Genomic DNA, 21,893 nt, shown 5'->3' with positions numbered 1-21,893 from the left:
ATATATATATATTAAATGAAAAAGTTATGATTATTCATCAAGAGTCAAATTATTATAAATAGTATATATATATATATATATATATATATATATATATATATATATATATATATATATATCAACTTGTTATTGATGTGACTGTTTAGGATCATATGTTATTAGCAAAGATCATTCTAACATGATTTTTGATCATATAGATCCAACAATAAGAACACGTTCAAGGTGCATAATTCTCTAATGTGTGTATTTTCAAAACTAATACTAAACCAAGTCCATCGAAATGTTGTAAGAAGTAAAGATTGTAGTTGAAACAAGAAATTGAAGATGAACAAACAAAAAATTGTACATCAAGCATCACATCCTCCCTTTTGACCCAATTAAGGGACCAAACTTATTCTAAATTATCGTTGATGAGTTTTTATTTGAGTCGGGTTCATTTGCACCACTAGCTATGGCTATTGTCAACTTTTGTCAAGGACTCATGGTAGTAACTATGGCTAAATTAAGTCCATCGAAATGATGCAAGAAGTAAAGATCGTCATCGGTGCTTGGATAAACATGAGAATTTGCAAATTGAAATGATGAAGATTAACAAACAAGAAATTGCAGATCAGACATCACATCATCCCTTTTGACCCAATGAAGGGACCAAACTTATTCTAAATTATCGTTGATGAGTTTTTATTTTAGCCCGGTTCATTTGCACCACTACCTATGGCTATTGTCAGCTTTTGTCAAGGACTCATGGTAGTAATTTCCACGATAGGTTTAGGTATATAGCAAGTGAGTTGATCTCGTTTTAATCCATTAAGTCATACAACCTACGGAATATGTTTTTCACATTGTTTTATGCTTTTGTAAAATGGCTTCTTATTTACCCATATGGTATGTGTATAACCTTCTAAACCCGCAAATGAGAATCTATTTTAGGAAACAAGATGTTATGTCAAAAAATACATATGATGAAATGTAAATCCGGTTTTAACTCCTATTAAACCGAAAAATGGGAGCATAGCGGTCGAGCGGAAATTTATTTCAAAATGGATGGCTTACATTGACCGAAATAAAATATAGCAGCTAACCTGGAAAAAAAATAAATCAAAATATATTTTATGTTTTTTTATTTTTTATGAAAGATTAGTTTGTTAATATGTTAGTATACTCCTTAGTTAGAATCTCCTTGCCTAATTTTGATCTTGGGCTTCTATTGGAGTATATTACCCATTACTAGGCTAGCCCCACTTTAATAGGCAGACGTCAAATAATTTGTGAAAGACACAAGGATTGAGGATCTTTTGACGTTCAAAATCAGACGTCACAACAAACTTGTAAAGCAATATCGTTTTCATATTACACCTGTTCTTTTTTGCTGTGACAATATAGTATATTAATTCCATATAAATATGTCCTCCTTGCTATGGCCGGCTATTATGCCAATATTCATGAAACCTACTGTTGACATTATAATATTAATAACATTGGTTATAACGTGAATGAATAGACGCCTGTTTCGGTTTTATATAACCGGCTAGATATTTTTATTCAACACGAAGTGAAAAATAGTCATTTAGTATCATTTAGATGTTTTTTCGGACTCCCACCTTCTTCCATCTTTTTGAGTGGGACACAATTTTGCTATTTTTTGTCTCATTGACATAGTCTCAATCAAATACAGTACAACTTGTTTTCTACTGTCATGTCCAGTCATGTATAACAAATGGGGTTAACAATGTCTATAAAAGAAAGCCATCAACTAGAGGTTTAGATAAAGTAATCTAAAGAAATGGAAGAAGTGAAGCTTTTTAGGACATGGTCAAGCCCATTTGCTCTAAGGGTAGTTTGGGCACTCAAACTAAAAGGCATAGAGTATGAGACCATCTATGAAGATCTTGCAAACAAGAGTTCTTTACTACTCAAATACAACCCTGTTCACAAAAAAATTCCTGTGTTGTTGCACAATGGAACACCAATATGTGAATCACTTGTAATTCTTGAGTATATTGATGAGACATGGAACAAAACTACTCCTCTTTTACCTAAAGATCCACTTGCTAGAGCCACTACACGTTTCTGGGCAAAGTTTAATGACGAACAGGTAAATCATTGTTAGGCGTTATTTCCATTTTGTTTTTCCCATTAAAATGTTATTTGGATAAAATGTTGTCAATATACATGATGTCTATAAACTATTCCTATGTATTGCATTTAACCCTTGTCTAAATGTAGCTAGCACCATCAGTATTCCATGCTTACACAAGCCAAGGAGTGGAGCAAGAAGAAGCAAAGGCTCCTGCTTTAAAAAACCTAGAAATTGTCGAAAAACAGCTAAAAGGAAAGAAATTCTTTAGTGGAGAAACAATTGGATTCTTAGATCTTGCATTTGGATGGATTGCAAATTATCTTGAAATATTTGAAGAAACAAGTGGCATAAAACTCTTAGAGGAAGAGAGATTTCCTCTTATAATGTTATGGAAAGATAACTTTTATAATATCTCAATAATTAAAGAAAGTTGGCCAGATCGGGAGAAGTTGGTTACCAAGTTCAAGGTCATGCGTGAGTATTTCCTTTCTGTTAAAGCATCTAAATAATCATGTAATACTTTCAAATCGTGATTGATGACTTATAGTGAAGACATAAATATTTACACTTCTAGAGCGTAAATTATTTCGTTTTTTAAGTTGGGTAGATTGCAATAAATAGCCATGTATTTTACACTTGTTATCAACTAGTGGGGATTTCTCTATGCATTCGAAGTTTATTAATCGAGTAAATAAGTGGGTCATTTCTGCAATTTTACTGTTAAATAGGTATCATTTTTGTAATATTTATTTCGTTTAGGGACCATCTTAGGTAGGAACCGTTACAGTAACTATGTGTTATATAGAGAGAGACCATTTTTGGAAAATAAATGGGTTGCTATTAAATATTTATTTAGTTTAGGGATCATTTTGTCTAACTAAAAGCTAAAATGACCAAGAGTATAACTAATTTATTTACCAAAAAAAAAAAGTTAAGGACCATTTATGTAACTTTGCAAACTTTATAGGACTAATTATGTGACTTTACAAAAAAAATAATAACAATAAAATGGTGTTACACTATACACAACTTGTATTTAAGGTAAGGACAGCTTATGTAACTTTGCAAACTTTATAGGACTACTTATGTGACTTTACAAATTATAAAAAAATAATAATAATAATAATAAACAATAAAAAAATGGTGTTACACTATACACAACTTGTATTTAAGCTAAGGATAACTTATGAAACTTTGCAAGCTTTATAGGACTACTTATGTGACTTTACAAATTATAAAAAAGAAAAGAAAAAAAAAGTTGGCGTTACACTATCAACAGTGTTACACAACTTGTTACATGTTAGATATATATAATATAGTGTAGTTATATGTATTTACCCATAATAGCAACACACTACCATATCTTTAAAGATAATAGCAATAAATAACCCATAATAGCAACGTACTTACATTTTTTTAGAATAACAGTAACATACTTACTATTCTTTACACATAATAGCAAATTTTTTACAAGTTTTTAGTGATAATATAAAAAAAAATAAAGTGCATTGCACATATTGGTAGCAAAATGTAACTACATTGCTATTATCAGTAAAATAAATGTAAGTATGTTGCTATTATGTGTAAAAGATAAAACACATTGTTAATATTGATAGCGAGAGTAAATAATAACTTAATTTCACCAATAATCACCACAACTACAACTTCCATTTTTGAATAAATGAAACCGATTTGCGTCTCTAACTAAAAACTCTCTTTCCACAATTTTCGATATATACTTAGTCACAGTATGACAATCCTCACAAACCCGTAAATTCTTCATTATCTGCAACGGTGTTCCCGGTTTCGTATTCAACAATCCAAAAGCAATCGCAAGCCTTTCACTATGCCCACAAAGAATCTCTCGTTTCTCATCTTCTCCAACATCATGAAAAACAGATCTCAAATTACCAATATACCCTTCTTTCGCTATCAACTCCCCAAGAACCTCAAGCAAATTCTTAACCTCTTCATATTGTTCAAAAAACTTCTCCCCGCTACTAAAAACATAAATCTTTTTATCAATATCTAACCAACTACGCCCCGCATCTTTCTTAAATCCCTTATCTTTAATTAACTTTCTCACCTTTCTAACTTCATCCCATTTCTTTAAACTCGCGTATACATTCGATACCAAAATATAATATCCGGGATTGTTTGAATTCAATTCGATTATACGTTTTGAAGCACGTTCCGCGATCTTGGTGTGGGTCCCACTTGCCCGACAAGCACTAAGTAAAGAACCCCATATGCTTGCATCGGGAGTCATTGGCATGGAAAGAATGAATTTTTCGGCTTCGGGCAGCTGCCCGGATCGCGAAAGAAGGTCAACCACACAAGCGTAGTGTTCGATTTTCGGGTCAATTTTGTAATCTTTTGTCATTTCGTTAAAATAAGCCCTACCTTTTTCTACCAAACCCGAATGACTACACGCAAAGATAATGGAAAGAAAGGCGATTCGGTCAGGAATTATTCGGGCAGCTTTCATATTCCCAAATGCTATTATTGCCATATTTCCTTGACCGTATATCCCGTATGCATAAATCAATGTTGTCCATGTCACAACATCTTTAACTTTCATATGGTCAAATACTCGGATTGAATTTTTTAAATTTCCACATTTTGAGTACATTTCGATTAGTGCATTTGCGATTGGAATGTTTGACTCAAAATTTAACTTAAAAACACACCCGTGAAGCTCTTTACCTTGTCGTTTCGCTCCAAGATTTGAACATAAAGGTAATGTGGTTAAAATTGTAGCTACATTAGGTAAAATTCCCTCGATTCTCATTTGATTAATTATTTTAAACCCTAAATTGTATTCCTCGGAATGAGAACATGCGGAAATAATCGTGTTCCATGATACGATATCGCGATCTTTCATGTTATCAAATTGGTTCAATGCATCTTCCATTTTGCCACATTTAGCATAAACATCAATGAGAGCATTTCTCACAATTATGCTGGAGTTAAACCCCGATTTAATCGTTTCACAATGAAATGATTTTGCTAACTTTAAGCTCATGAGAAATGTACATATAGGAAGAATTGTCACGTATGTGACAAAATCAGGTGTTATGTCCATTTTCATTGATGTGAAAGTTTCAATTGCTTCCTCATATAATGATGCTTTAACAAAACCATTGATTAACGAGTTCCATGATGTCAAATCCCTGGTTTTCATTTTGTCAAAAACTTCTCTTGCTTCTGACAAGTTGCCACATTTTGCATACATATTAATAAGGATATTACTTCCTGTTATATCACATTCGTATCCATTTACAACCATGTAATTATGTACAAATTTTCCAGATTCCAAATCCCGAATGTTACTACAAGCATGGAGAACAGAAGTAATTGTTAAAAGATCTGGTTTGTGTTTATTCAACATCTCCTTAAACAACATGATAGATTCTTGATATAAGGCTAATTGAGAGTACCCTGAGACTACAGTGTTCCATGTAATTGCGTCTCTAATGGGCATTTTATTGAAAACCTTGTGACACTCTTCTAATTTGTTGGATTTGAGGTACATTGAAAGAAGACTATTGCATACTCTTGTGTTGATATCAATCCCAAGTTTTAATGACAAACCATGAACAATTTGACCCTCCATGATCGCATTTAGCCCACTACAAGCAGGAAGAACACTCGACACCATGAAGGAATCTGGTGTCAATCCAGCTGTTCTTGATTGATGAAAAGTTTCCAAAGCTTTTTCCCATTCCTCATGTGCACTATAACCCGAAACCAGACTATTCCAAGAAACTGAGTCTCTGTTTGGCATTTCATCAAACACCTGGCGTGCTTTGTCCAGTGTAGAGAACCTCGCGTACATATCAATCAACGCATTACCAATATATAAATCAGATTGGAACCCCAACTCCAAAACATGTTCGTGAACAATCTTAGCTGTGTCAAACTTCCCTGAACCCGCACAGGAATTAATCACCGAAGGAAAAGTGAAGGGGTCAGGTTTTATATTCAATACCCTCATTTTGGTATAATGATTCAGTGCTTCTATGAATAATCCATTATGGGTCATCGCTCTTATGATAGTATTCCATTGATAGACGTTGTTGGTAGGCGAAACGCTGATGAAGACCGATGAACATGAATGTGGGTCTTTCAGCTGAGCGTATTTGCTGATGAGTTTGCCAGAGAAGAAAACTGTTCTAACGAGTCCTGAAGTAATTAAAAATGAATGAATTTTGTGAAGTTCTTTGATGTTTGATGTTAAAGATAGTGCTCTTGAGATTGAAACATAGAGGGATTCTTGAATTTGTTGAGCGAAAGGATGCAACTTTGAAGGTCGCATCGTTGTCGAAGTCAACATAAACTTTCTGGTTTAGACATTTGAAAGATAATGTTTTCAAAAATAAAACGTTTTGTGTAATTTACTGGAATTTACAAAATGGACACCGTAATCGCAAATATGTACTCTTGCACCCGCAAAAATACTTTTTCAGGCAGGCATAAAACTGTTGAATTGTGAAAATATAGGGTTTCAGGAAATTCAATTGTTTTAAACAGTACAGCACGTATAAGGTGTTGTTTGTTTTTTCGAAGCGAAAATGTCTTAAGTCTGTGGACCACCTCTGCAATCCTCTGTAGCAGAAGAGGTGGAACAAAAGGCTGCAGCATTTAATAAAAAGTCTGTTTGTGTTTTTAACGTCTGCAGACTGCTGCAGTAAGTTAAAGTAAGGCGCAAAGAGGTTTGAAGCAGTTGGTTTAGTGCTGCGCCACGCAGCACACGCGCAACAGTTTTTAAGTCAGAAGTCTTCAGGAAAACAAACAGCTGCGAAAGGTCAAGTGTTGCGCGTGTGCTGCGCGGCGCAGCAATAAGTGGTCTGAAGTGGTTTTTTTAAAAAAACAAACAGCACCTAAGTAAAATTTACAAAAAGAACCCTCCACCATACAAGAGTATAAAAGACATACACTAACAATATATGACTTAACACACCCCTTCCATTTGAGCGGGGGTTCACGAACGCTTAAACTGTCCCGGAAGTCTAAAAATAAATATGTATGTAGTCCTTTTGTAAATATGTCAGCAAATTGGTGAGTAGATGGAATATGCAACACACGAACCTATCCACTGATAACGCATTCCTAACAAAAATATAAATTTATTTCCACATGTTTGCTTCTTTGGTGCTCAACCCGATTACAAGCTAAGTACATAACACTTATATTGTGACAAAACCAATAGTAGAACGAGATAGAGAGCAAGATAATTCAAGAAGGAGATCAACATTAGCCCCCCCCCCCCCCCCCTCCCATGTACTTAGCTTCGGCACTAGACCGGGACACGACATGTTGACGTTTTGAGCACTATGAGATAACATTATCACCAAGATAAACACAAAACCCAGAAGTAGACCAGCGTGTCTCAGGACAGCCGACCCAGTCAACATAAAAAATAAGCAACCAAAAGATCGACAGATGACGGACGAATACATAAAGAGATAAATATGTTAAACCGCGTAAGCAATATTATAACAAGTAAAGGTTAGATACTATAATGTAGGAGTGAGCATTTGGACCCGTGGACCGGACCAGACCGGAAACTAGACCCAAGCCTGGACTTTTTTTTAGAATCGGTTCAGTTCTTGGTTCGATAAATTGAGCAATTCAGTTCGGTTTTTTACTGCTTCCGGGTAAAAACTGGTTTTCGACCGGATTTAATATATATATATATATATATATATATATATATATATATATATATATATATATATATATATATATATATATATATATATATATATATATATATATTGACAAAACTTCAAAAATGGTCCCTGTGGTTTTCGAAAATCTGAAGTTTAGTCTCTAATCTTTAAAACCATTAAGTGAATGACATTTCTGTCATTTCACAACTACAGGGACCATTTATGATGTTTTGCCTTATTTATTTTTTTAAAGAAAAAAATATAATTATTTAATATTAAATGGCTCCACCCTCTCTCTCTCATTCTCATTATCCTTCTCTCTATCTCTCTCTCTCTCTCTCTCTACCCTCACTTCTCTCTTCCCTTCCCGTTTTTCTTCACCACCGGCCAAGAAGAGGCTGCCTCCATCCCGACGGTGTAGTAGCCTACCTCACCCCCAGCTCTTCCCTTCATGATTACGACCAACCCCGACCTCCCATACCACCCTTCGAGCTCACCACCGTCGCGTAGCACCCTCCCTTGGTCATTGTTGTCTTCCCTCCATTCCCACAGTCCCATTGTTGGGTTAAATACCAAGGAATAAACGAACTTGTCGGAAAAACGGGATCGCCGGTCTCGGCAACAGATCTTCCACACCAAACCTTTTCTGCTTCCTGTGTGTTTTTCCCTTCTCGAATTGATGAAGACGATGACCCCATCCCCTATTAGTTGTAACCTGTGAATACAAGTTTTGCATAATGTTGTCGGCGTTCTGTTAGCAACGTAATAAAAAATAGCAGCAGATAGGATATTTCAGAAATCAAAAGAACTTCGATAACTTACCTCATTAGCATCTCCAATCAGATCTTCGATTGGTTCCTTGAATCGAAGTGAAGGTAATCATATCATCAGATTTCTAATCAAGAAAAAAGAAACGATTGATTGAATGATCGGTTGCTTCATCAAGTGTAGATTCACAAAGTGGAGTGATCGATCAAATTGGAAGGAATACAATAAGATATAGGGATCAAATTAACCATATCTTACAATTGAGTGAATTACTCACGAATTCCACAACATGAAATCTCAATTTTCGAAACTATGATTGAATCGATGATGAGAAATAGTAGTAGAAGATTGATAATGATAGTTGAAGATTTGATTGAAGACTCGCAAATTCCACATCATGAATCTAGATTAGGATGCAGAATCGAGAAGTCGAGGAAGGAGGTGACACCGTCTGGAGGCGATGGGCCAACGGGAGGAAGCAATGACAGATCTCAGTCACCATTATTTCTTGTGTGGATGACGGAGGCGGCTAAGGAATTCCGGGTGGTGGTGCGTTTTAGGATCTGATCGAGGGTAGAGAGAGAGAGAGAGAGAGAGAGAGAGAGAGGGGCATTTAATATTGAATAATTATATTTTTTTCCTTTTTTTTAAAAAAAAATAAGCCAAAACATCATAAATGGTCACTGTGGTTGTGAAATGACAGAAATGCCCTTCACTTAACGGTTAAATGCTAACGGAGTTAGCGAAAAGGAGTTAAAAGTTTTGAAACCACAGGGACCATCTGTGAGGTTTTTAAAGATTAGGGACTAAACTTCAGATTTTTCAAAAACCACAGGGACCATTTTAGAAGTTTTGTCTATATATATATATATATATATATATATATATATATATATATATATATATATATATATATATATATATATATATATATATATATATATATAGCTATTATTTTAAAGTTTTGTATTCTCTAAAAAATCTTTAAACATGTATATCTCATTCGTTTTAGGACAGATTAGCATGCGACTTTTTCTAGCATCTAATTTAGAGTTTCTACACTATTTTAGACTATAATTTTGTTGTTTTTGGTATTATATTCAATGAATTACAATCATTCGAAGTTGAGATATCAATGCTGAAATATTTCAGTTTTTCAGCTATTATTTTAAACTTTTGTATTCTGTAAAAAACTTTAAACAAGCATATCTCATTCTTTTTAGGTCGGATTGGCATACGGTTCTTTCTAGCGTGTAATTTAGAGTTTATATATGATTTTAGACTATAATTTTGTTGTTTTTTGTGTTATATTCAATGAATTATAATCCTTTGAAGTTAGGATATCAAATCTGAAATATTTCAACTTTTCAACTATTGTTTTAAACTTTTGTATTCTATGAAAATCTTTAAACAATAGTATATCATTCATTTTAAGTTAGATTGGCATGCGGTTCTTTCCAGCATGTAATTTAGAGTTGTACATGATTTTACACTATTTTGTTTTGTCGTTTTTGGTGTTATATTCAACTAATTACAATCCTTCAAAGTTGGGATATCAAAGCTGACAATTTTCACCTATTTTTTTAGATTAAAACTCTGAATTTTATGTATTTTTGATAGATAAATCATATGAATGAGTTGTAACGTATCAAGCCCAAAAACGTATTCGTTTTAACGAGTTGTATCAAACCCAAAAATGTATTATGTTAATGAGTTGTAACGTATCAAACCCAAAACGTATTCTTTATAACGAGTAGTATCAAACCTAAAAACATAGTAAACCCAAAAACACATTTTAACGAGTTGCACCCTATGAATCTAAGATATACCAATCCAAGAACCAGAAAACATGGACCTGGACCCGAACATGGACCTGGACATGGTAAGCCTCGTCCAGTTCGATCCAAGGTCCAAAATATTTTGCCAAATCGGTCCGGTCCAAGGGTTGGTCTGGTCGGTCCGGTCCAGTCCAAATGCTCACCCGTACTATAAGGCTCTAGCAAGACTGCGATACAAGGTTGGATCAGACACCGGTTTTCCTAGAAGGGGATAGTTTTGGTTGGTATCTATGTGGGTGCTGCAAGGATTATAGGAGATCATAACGACATGAGAAAGAATCTCCTTGGCAATGGTTCTTTGAGAAAGAAACAAGCCTTATGTGGTACGCATAGCAACAATGCCAAGAAAGAAAGAGGGAGCACCTAAGTCAGTCATAGAGAATTCAAAGCAGAGATGAGCAATGACACAGTGATCAAAGACGAGCTAGAAGCTATGATCACAATATCATCAACTGTAACATCCCAAAATTCAAGGCCAAAAATTTCGTTTTAATTAAGTTATTATATAAAACCATCAGTATAAAAACATTCATATTAATATCTCATGTCAAAACCAAAGTGTCAATAATGAAAACATATTATCATAAAACCATATCAGAGTGTAATCCCAAGGATCTCATGTGCAGAAAACATAGTGTGATGCGTTGTGATCAAGCCGACTCCTTTCCTTTGAAAACGAGTACCTGAAACCAAAACTGTAAACCGTAAGCACAAAGCTTAGTGAGTTCCCCCATCATACCACATACCACACAATCATATAACATACATATACTGTCAGGCATATCTGGGTGCCCGACCTACCCCTTCGGTCCTCTCGACCGGATACTGCCTAGCATATCTGGGTGCTAGCCTCCCCTTCGGTCCTCTCGACCGGATACTGCCTAGCATACCTGGGTGCTGGCCTCCCCTTCGGTCCTCTCGACCGGATACTGCCTAGCATATCTGGGTGCTGGCCTCCCCTTCGGTATCTTTCAACCGATAACCGGGGACTATTTCACCCCCTAACACTACCACATAAAAGCATAGCATAAACACATAAGTCATATACTGCCTATCATATATGGGTGCTGGCCTACCCCTTAAGTCCTGTCGACCGGTAAGTGGGGACTATTTCACCCCTACTACTACCACATAATATCATAATCTGTCTAGCATAGTTGGGTACTAATCTACCCCTTCGGCCCTATCGACCGGTAACCGGGGACTATTTCACCCCCTACTACCACTATCACATAACATCATATCATGCTAGCATATAAACATAACAGGTAGTAGCAAACATAGACAATTATCACAAAGACAATCATCTAACAACAACTCCTACTGGTGGGCCGGCATTGTGGTCGTAGACCCACCGCTACTGGAAGGTAACTCACCTCACACTGCTGAAGTCCCGTAGACACAATCCCACACTGCTGAAGTCCCGCAGACTCAACCCCAGCTGCTGGATGACAGATTCCCGAACTGTCAACACCAAAATAACACCCAATTAATAATTGGGTTCCACTACATAACCATAAGTACATTCTTTGGGTAATAACTACATTACCCCTAGCTTGGCTTATTCAAGGCCAAGGCCCAAGCCATAGGCCCAAATTCAATTAGAATCAAAGCCCAACTTATGGCCAAATTTTCCAAATTGGGCCCAGGCCTATACATGGTCTTATTCTAAGGCCCAACATTATATAATCATTAAGGCCCAAACTATGGCCCAATTTTCCAAATTGGGCCCAACTCATCATATGGGCCTTACCTCATAGCCCATTAATTATTCTAGTCCAATAGCTTGGCTTTGGATGACCCATTAATAACCCAATCATCAAGGACCAATAGAAAGGCCCAACAATAAACCCAAGTGGAATTAGGGTTTCTCATAAAATGAAGATTAGGGTTAAGTTTCCTACTTAACCCATTAAGGACTTAATCAACTAAGGACTTAATCCATTAAGTCCAATGTTGCTTAGATTAGTTTTTGCCAATGGTTGTTATTTAATATCTCTAGTTATTAAATAATTCATGTGTGTCCCGATTAATTTCCCTAAATTAAGGTTTTGATTGCATTAGGGTTTTCCAAACCCTAATTAGGGTTTCCAACCCAAGTACTAGCCCATTTATCAATTTATTGGGCTTTTAGGTCAATTAGGGCTTTATTGGGCCTATTAGGCCCACTAGAATATCATTAAGCCCATAAGTCGCATGCTTGGGCTTTTAGGTCCATTAAGCTTCATTGGGTCCATTAGGGCTTACAAGGCCCATTAGGGTTTCAAGCACCCCCAAACAAATCAAACTCAACGAGGCAAGCACACCGCCACCCGACACGGCGGCCGGTGGCGGCAGCCACCACCTCACGGTGGTGGTTAGGGTTTCTTTCTCATTATTTTTTTTGTTACAATTTACAATGGAAAAACCAAAAGTAACACACACACACACACTAACTAACACACACATAACCATCTTGTGGTGGCCGGCGGTGGCGCATGGCAGCAGCCACCATGGCTGGCGGCCATGGTGGTCTCTTGACAACTCCGACCAACAAAAAAATGATCATACACCCGATTAGCGACAGCAACACTCGACCAGGAATGCCAAACGGACATAGCCACCCACCTGGTGGCCTGCAACGACCGGAGAGCGGCTGACACGGCGGAACAGCCGCATAGCAGCGACGGCGACGATCAGTAAGGTGGAAAACAGCACTAGCGGCGACTAACGGAATGGAGAGGAGAAGAAGTCCCGTTTGCTATCCTCGTCGTCGTCAGCAGTTAGACGGAAACGCCGATCCTCGGTGGTCTAAAGCTCCAACAGCGGCGACAACTCTCACACGAAGCACACCGTCGGCTGAGAAGGGTACGACAGTGGTGCTGGCGCTCCGGTTTGTGAAGTAGCGGGTGGTGGGTGCAACGTCTCGTGGCAGCGACTGAAGGAGAAGGAGAAGAACGGTCGAGACTCGGTGTTCACATGAAGGAACAGCCGCTTGGCGGCCTTGACTGATCGAAAAACGAATGAGGACAAGAGGCGACGACTGGGGAGCTCTTCTGGTGGTGGCGGCTACATAGAACCCGTTAGGGTTAGGGTTTGGCATGGCATGTGTTAAATATGGAGGCTTCACATGAGGGTGACGGGTTCACCCGTGTCTCATTAAACTTTTGACTATTTTACCAATATCGGTCCCTCCCCACTATAGTTTTTTTCAATTTAAACCCAAATCTTACCTTTTAGCCCCTGCCTTCATAAAATCTTCTCAACTTAATGATGGGTTTTAGGTAAAACAAATAAACTAGAAAAACAATTCCTAAGTTCACATGCAACCTACTTTGGATCTATGTTTTAACTATTGAACATACAACTTTGAATTGCAAAACAAGAACCCTAGAGGAGAGAGGCTATTTTCGAAAATAGTAAACTAGGGTTTAGGGTTTACATACCTTTCAATTGTTATAGCAAACAATTGATATTCCCTTGATCTTGATCTTGATCTTCTTGGAAGCTTTAGCACCACAAGTGTAATGCCTCTAATGGAGTCACACCCAAACTAGCAAGAAGGAAAGTAGAAGAGAGAGAGAGGAGAGGGAGTATGCAAAATCTCGGCCTTAGGGTTTCTTCAAAAGAAAGAGTGACCAAAAACATGAACCAGGAGGCTCCTTATATAGCTGAGGGATCTAGGGTTTAAGGGAAACCCTAGTTATCCTTTGCTTAGGGCCTAAGCAAACCCAAGGGCCTTATCCAAGCCCCTATGGACGAAATTATTAGGGTTTCCCCTAAAGATTTCGTCCACCCTCTTCCAAGGGGGTTCTAGAGCCTTCCACTCAACTATTAGATAATTGCAAACTAGTCCCTGCACCTTATAATTAATTCTTTTAACCCCAAAATCAATTCTGATTAATTTCTGGCTAACAATTAATTAAACATAATGATTTCTAATTAATATATTAATCCATTAACATATTAATAAATCATTTATATATATATTAATTTATTAATCTTATAAATTAATATCTCTCCTTTCATAATTTCCTTGTCCAGTTGCTAGGTTGAGGGCAACCCAAAAGGACTGTGCTGCTATCAATTCAAGTACATACCAATTATAGTTATGGGCTTAGACACCTAATCCAACAGTCTCCCACTTGGATAAGTCTGTAACTATAATTGCTAGTATGCCTTCTAAATTTGACCAGCAAATTGTGGCTTCCAAAAGCTGTTGCCGAACTCTGACCTAGTCAGTTACGTGTCCTAAGATAAGTGATCATATAACCCTTCGTTCTGCTTGATATCCCCAGACAAAAGACATGGAATGTAATCAATCTGTTTGTCCAGAATCTATGTTTCCCGATTCCTGATTTGTGATGATGTAGGACTTCTAATCGAACACATCAATTTAGTCCTGGCTGGGCCCAGCACATAAGTCAACACCAAATCATCGAGGGGCCCACATATATCGCTTTTCCTGTTAGGGCAAAAGGAACGAATAAACGTTGACTCATATGCTTGTATCTTTTACTCATCAAATTATACATGACAATACGTTTTATAACACCAAGTTACTGATGCGTTTTCGTATCACCAATGCATAACCGACTTGTAAATTACAACTCATATATCTTCGTTTCAAGATTATAAGATATTATCGTCTCAGTATTACTCGTGATGAATTCCATGAAGTAATACTCTGAGCGTGGGTTTATCCAATACTCAAATCTCAATTTCTGAGTACTCATGAACATTGCAGCAATTCTATTGCCATGTCTATCCTTAGACAATCTGCAATCCAATTCATGACAGTCTTAATTCACTACTTACTTCCAAGAGTACGAGCGACTGTGGAGTTTGAATAATCTCATTATTCAGGAAGTAAAACATGCAAAAATGAAACACAATAATAAACAATTGACAAAAGGTAGTAGCCAAACTTATAAATAATACTTTATTATTTAATCACCAAAAGTCAATTACATTTACTTTGTTACAAGTTTCAAAAACTAATCTAACTACTAAAACTAATATCATCTTTCAGTCCTATGCTCCGAGCATGCTGAATATGCTTAGCCCTACTCAGACCCTTTGTGAGGGGATCTGCTGGGTTGTCTTCAGATGACACCCTCTTTACTATAAGATGGCCTTCTTCTACTCTATGTCTGATGAAATGGTACTTTCTGTCGATATGTCTGGTCTTACCATGATCTCTTGGTTCCTTTGTCAAGGCAACCGCTCCTTCATTATCGCAGAACAGTTCCATAGGTTCCTGGATGGTTGGAACAACTCCGAGATCCCCGATGAAGTTCCTTAACCAAGCTGCTTCTTTCGACGCTTCACTTGCTGCAATGTACTCTGATTCACAAGTAGAATCAGCCACCGTATTTTGCTTGGAACTCTTCCAAGTAACTGCTCCTCCATTCAGTAAAAATACCCAGCCCGATTGAGAACGGAAGTTATCTCTATCCGTCTGAAAGCTGGCATCACTGTAACCATCTACTCTCAAAGTATCACTGCCACCAAGCACAAGAACCCAGTCCTTTGTCCTTCGCAAATACTTGAGTATATTCTTAACTGCTATCCAATGAGCTCTACCTGGGTTTCCCTGATAGCGACTGACCATGCTCAAAGCAAATGCCACATCAGGGCGAGTACATGTCATAGCGTACATGATCGATCCGACAGCGGAAGCATAAGGTACACGAATCATGTCATCTATTTCAACATCTGTACTCGGGCATTGAGTCTTACTCAATTTGGTATTGCTCTGGATAGGTAGCTCTCCCTTCTTGGAATTTTCCATACTAAACCTCTTTAGTACCTTATCCAAGTATGTGCTCTGACTAAGTCCAATTAGTCTCTTCTTTCTATCTCTCAATATTCTAATCCCAAGAATATAGGCAGCTTCTCCAAGGTCTTTCATTGCAAAACACTTTCCAAGCCAAGACTTAACCTCTTTCAAGGTTGGAACGTCGTTACCAATGAGTAATATGTCATCGACATATAACACCAGAAAAGTTACTATACTCCCACTAGCCTTGATATACACACAAAACTCATCTTCACTTCTAGAGAAACCAAACTCTTTGACTTTCTCATGGAAGCAAAGATTCCAACTGCGAGATGCTTGTTTCAATCCATAAATGGATTTCTCAAGCTTGCACACTCTATTGGGAAACTTTGCATCAACAAAACCCTCTGGCTGACTCATGTAAACATCTTCAGCCAACTTCCCATTAAGGAAAGCAGTTTTGACATCCATCTGCCAGATTTCATAATCATGAAAGGCAGCTATAGCGAGCAATATCCTAATAGATTTAATCTTAGCCACTGGCGAAAAAGTCTCATCATAGTCAACCCCTGGGGTTTGAGTAAAACCTTTTGCAACCAGTCGAGCCTTGAATGTATGCACATTCCCATCCATGTCTGTCTTCTTCTTGAAGATCCATTTGCACCCAACTGTCTTGCGACCTGGTGCACTATCAACCAAATTCCAAACTTGGTTGTCATACATGGACTTAATCTCGCTGTCCATTGCCTCTTTCCACTTGGAAGCCTCTGGGCCTGCCATTGCTTCCTTATAAGTGACTGGTTCATCTAAGTTTACCAGTGTTCTGTCACTTATGAATGTGTCACCATCTGAAGTAATATGAAAACCATACAACTCAGGTGGCACACTCACCCTAGTGGATCTTCTAAGAGGTAATGAGTTATCAATTGGTTCAACAGGAACTGTTTCCTCTGGTTGAGTGCTAGTGTCATCTAAGGTTCCTTCATTGGCTGACTCTTGAATTTCTTCAAGGTCAATAGTGCTCCCACTGTCCTCTTTGAATATGAGCTCTCTTTCAAGAAAGACTCCTCTTCGTGCTACAAAGACCACGTTCTCACTAGGCCTGTAGAACAAATATCCAAAAGACTGCTTTGGGTAACCAATGAAAACACATTTCTCACTTCTAGCTGCTAGCTTGTCGTGAGTCTCTCGTCTTACGAAAGCTTCACAACCCCAGACTTTAATATGTGCTAACGAGGGAACTTTCCCTGTCCACATTTCGTGAGGTGTTTTGGCAACCTTCTTTGTAGGGACAAGATTGAGGATGTGGGCGGCTGTCTCTAAGGCATACCCCCAGAAGTGAATAGGAAGCGAAGCCCGACTCATCATAGAACGAACCATGTCTAACAAGGTTCGATTGCGCCTCTCAGCTACACCATTTAACTGTGGTGTCCTAGGAAGAGTCAATTGTGAGACTATCCCACATTCTTTCAGATAGTCGTTAAACTCGATACTAAGATACTCCCCGCCTCTATCGGATCTAAGTATCTTTATCTTTCTGCCCAATTGATTTTCGACTTCATGCTTAAACTCTTTGAACTTTTCAAAAGTTTCTGACTTATGCTTGATCAAGTAGATATATCCATATATGCTATAATCGTCAGTGAAGGTCACATAGAATCGATTAGCATCTCTTGTAGTTGATCTGAAGGGTCCACACACATCCGTGTGTATGAGATCCAACAGACCTTCACCTCTTTCACAAGACCCTGTGAATGGTGATTTTGTCATCTTTCCCAAAAGACAAGACTCACACATATCATCTGACTTTAGGTCAAATGATTCCAACACTCCATCCTTTTGGAGTTGGGCTATGCGTTTCTTGTTAATGTGTCCAAGACGACAATGCCACAAGCATGCCTTGTCTACACTATTAGACAAGTCAATATTAAGTACACTATTTCCTAGGCTATCAACACAAGTCACTGTTTCATACACACCATTACAAGGCAAAGCTTCAAACATAAAAACACCATTCTTATAAACAGAAATTGAACCATTCAAATCATTAAAAGAATATGTAAAACCTTGTCTGAACAATGCATGAAATGAAATAATGTTTCTCGTCATCTCAGACGAATAGCAACAATTTATTAAATCTAATCTAACATCATTACTAAGCAGAAGCTGATAAACTCCGATCTTGGTTACTGGTGAAGACTTTCTGTTTCCCATGATCAGGTTTATCCTTCCTCGCTCTATCTCCTCACTTTCCTTTAGACCCTGCAAATCAGAACAGATATGAAAACCACATCCTGTATCAAGGACCCATGAACGAGAAGATAATGAGTTATTAGCAGAAATAGTGTAAATACCTGCCGAAGATGGCTTCACTTTGCCATCCTTGATATCTTGCAGATATTGTGGGCAAGATCTCTTCCAATGCCCCTTTTGGTTGCAGTAAAAGCAAACTGCCTCTTTTGGATCAGAAACATGGGGAGTGGAACCATTGGGCTTAGCCTTTGGGCCATTACTAGATGACCCAGCTTGAGCCTTGCTCTTCCAGTTTTGCTTGGGAGGACCTTTCCTCTTTTTCCCCTTTCCCTGTCCAATAGCCAAAACAGGGGCACTAGCAGGTGTGGAGGGTATACTTTTACCTTTCATCCCTGCCTCAGCTGTCTGCAACAAGTTGTGCAATTGGACCAAGGTCTGCTCAGTATTGTTCAAATGGTAAGTTAGAATAAACTGACCATAACATTCAGGAAGTGAGTTCAAGACCATGTCAATGGCCAATTCCTCATCAAAGTGAATATTGAGCTTGACCAAACGCTCTATGTAGCGTTGCATTCTTTGCACATGTGACACAACTGACTCCCCATCTTTCATCTTGCAAGCCATGAGTGACTTGACTACTTCGAACTTTTCTTGACGAGCTCGCTTATGGTACTTTTCCATAAGGTCCTTGTTCATCTCGAAAGGCCAGTAGTCCTCATAGTACCTCTGCAGTTCTGGGGACATAGTTGCCACCATGATGCATGCCACTTTGGTAGCATCATCGTAATGTTTCTTGTAGGCAGCAAGATCTTCAGGAGTAGCTTCATTCTCATCAAGCTCTTTGAGCTCCTTTTCAAGAACATATTCTTTGTTCTCGAAGCGAAGAGCCATCTTGATGTTGCGCATCCAATCGTTATAGTTTGAGCCATCCATAACGACTTTGGAGCATATATTGAGCAAAGAGAAGTTTTGGTTGGAGGAGGACGAAGCAGAAGTGTTTCCAGGAGTAGACATCTGAAAAGAAAGAAAGTTTTAGTTAGATTTCAAGATACCTTAATAGAATAACCCAAAGATATAGTATCAAGGTTAGGATCCAACTATGAAGATTCACAACTTAGAAATGGGATGCCGAGATCCAAGTGCAAATTTCATAAAGGTAGGTGAATGACGATTCACCAATTCCACCATTAGACGAAACAAACGAAGTGAAATTCCTAATTCTTTTGAGATACATTGAAACTATTCAATGGCATGTTTTATTCTCAGATTATGCTCTTCTATTTGTGACTGGGATGCCGAGGATCACAAACAAGATGTGAATAACCATGCAAATGTGCTTGGTAACCTCATTGTCTTTATCATTAACTATTGATGTGCTGGTAAACCACACACGCTCCATCAAAATGACAATTATGAGATACCCATTGCTACTCTTTATTAGTGCCTTTTAGTGTGCTGGTTAACCACACACGCTCCACTAACGACCAATAAAGCATAATGTGCAATTTCATGGATTAGCATACTTTTCACATTTTTCCTAAAGTAACTAGAGTTGGGATTTTGAAAATAATGTTCTAGTACTTTCTTTAATATCATTATACTTTTAATGAGAAGTAGTTGTCCTATCAAATCCGTTCTGCTAACGACCCTCCACTAATCAAGGAAGCGGTGGGTGAGAGTGGACACCCATTCAACTACCATTTTATAGGCAGTTTCCTTATACCCCCCTTATAGACTAGCTTCGTGAATGAGGCATACTAGCGATTTGACTGACCATATTCTTATACATATAATATTAAACCTTTAATTATAATATATATAAGGTGTGTTTTAAAACCTTTTAAAACTTCAAGGGTTTATATAAATTTCGAAATTTAAGCTGTTAAATTCAAATTTAAATAAACCAATTCACTAGATTTAATATTTATCTATTAATTAACTATTAATCAAATTATTAAATCTTGTAAGGATTATCTAATTTAAATTAATCAATTAATTTAATCCTAATCCTTATCCCTCTAATTTCGAAAAATAGGGTAAGGATAATTATCCAATTAATCTAATTAAGTAACAATTATCCAAAAACAAGAAACCCTAGTTATCCTCTTAGCATATTTCGAAATTCATAAGGGAGGAGGCTAGGGTTTTCAAAACCCTAACCCTAATTTCGATTAGGGTTCTTTGGAGGCTAGGGTTTTCGAAAAAACCCTTTGATCCAAAACCCTAGAAATCGAAAATTTTGGCCTTTAGGGTTTAATAGCTATAAACCCTAATTTGCAATTCAACAATTGTAGCAATTCAATTTAAAACAACAATGGCTCTGATACCACTGATGGGTTTTAGGTAAAACAAATAAACTAGAAAAACAATTCCTAAGTTCACATGCAACCTACTTTGGATCTATGTTTTAACTATTGAACATACAACTTTGAATTGCAAAACAAGAACCCTAGAGGAGAGAGGCTATTTTCGAAAATAGTAAACTAGGGTTTAGGGTTTACATACCTTTCAATTGTTATAGCAAACAATTGATATTCCCTTGATCTTGATCTTGATCTTCTTGGAAGCTTTAGCACCACAAGTGTAATGCCTCTAATGGAGTCACACCCAAACTAGCAAGAAGGAAAGTAGAAGAGAGAGAGAGGAGAGGGAGTATGCAAAATCTCGGCCTTAGGGTTTCTTCAAAAGAAAGAGTGACCAAAAACATGAACCAGGAGGCTCCTTATATAGCTGAGGGATCTAGGGTTTAAGGGAAACCCTAGTTATCCTTTGCTTAGGGCCTAAGCAAACCCAAGGGCCTTATCCAAGCCCCTATGGACGAAATTATTAGGGTTTCCCCTAAAGATTTCGTCCACCCTCTTCCAAGGGGGTTCTAGAGCCTTCCACTCAACTATTAGATAATTGCAAACTAGTCCCTGCACCTTATAATTAATTCTTTTAACCCCAAAATCAATTCTGATTAATTTCTGGCTAACAATTAATTAAACATAATGATTTCTAATTAATATATTAATCCATTAACATATTAATAAATCATTTATATATATATTAATTTATTAATCTTATAAATTAATATCTCTCCTTTCATAATTTCCTTGTCCAGTTGCTAGGTTGAGGGCAACCCAAAAGGACTGTGCTGCTATCAATTCAAGTACATACCAATTATAGTTATGGGCTTAGACACCTAATCCAACACTTAAGTCCAATATTTACCCAAATAGTCCCTCATTTACAAAACCTTTTTAATTTAGGTCCATAATTTACTCTTTAGCCCCTTACTCCATAATATCTTTATAAACTAATCCAAATAATTACCACGGAGCCCCTGTCTTCATAAATATTTATAAACTGAGTCCGGAACTTACACTTTTAATCCCCGACTTCTAAAATTGTGACAATTAGCACTTCGAGACCATTTTTTATAATTATTTATTTTAGGACTACTATTCGCTCGTTAATTTATTTATTTATCTAATAAATAAACGGGGTGTTACAACTCTCCCCCACTTAAATCAGAT

The 21,893-nt window shown here is 37.3% G+C and overlaps 2 protein-coding genes across 2 annotated transcripts; one reads left to right on the top strand and one right to left on the bottom strand.

Moving 5' to 3' along the window:
- Positions 1 to 1,783: 1,783 nt before the first annotated feature.
- LOC145107401 (glutathione transferase GST 23-like) lies at positions 1,784 to 2,589 on the top strand. Its single transcript, XM_079044274.1, has 2 exons — positions 1,784 to 2,095; positions 2,227 to 2,589. The coding sequence occupies exons 1-2, from the start codon at positions 1,784 to 1,786 to the stop codon at positions 2,587 to 2,589; spliced, it is 675 nt and encodes a 224-aa protein (XP_078900400.1).
- A 1,113-nt stretch (positions 2,590 to 3,702) lies between these two features.
- On the bottom strand, positions 3,703 to 6,518 carry LOC145161188 (Tetratricopeptide repeat (TPR)-like superfamily protein). Its single transcript, XM_079080684.1, has one exon. It carries the CDS (start codon positions 6,414 to 6,416, stop codon positions 3,720 to 3,722), a length of 2,697 nt encoding a protein of 898 aa, XP_078936810.1. The 5' UTR covers positions 6,417 to 6,518; the 3' UTR covers positions 3,703 to 3,719.
- Between the last annotated feature and the right edge of the window lie 15,375 nt (positions 6,519 to 21,893).

The sequence above is a fragment of the Lactuca virosa genome, chromosome 1 (genome assembly GCF_052849685.1).
Source record: "Lactuca virosa cultivar CGN04683 chromosome 1, Lactuca_virosa_CGN04683_v6, whole genome shotgun sequence".
NCBI lineage: Eukaryota > Viridiplantae > Streptophyta > Magnoliopsida > Asterales > Asteraceae > Lactuca > Lactuca virosa.
Note: the sequence above shows the minus strand (reverse complement) of the source record. Positions and strands in the feature narration are given on the sequence as shown.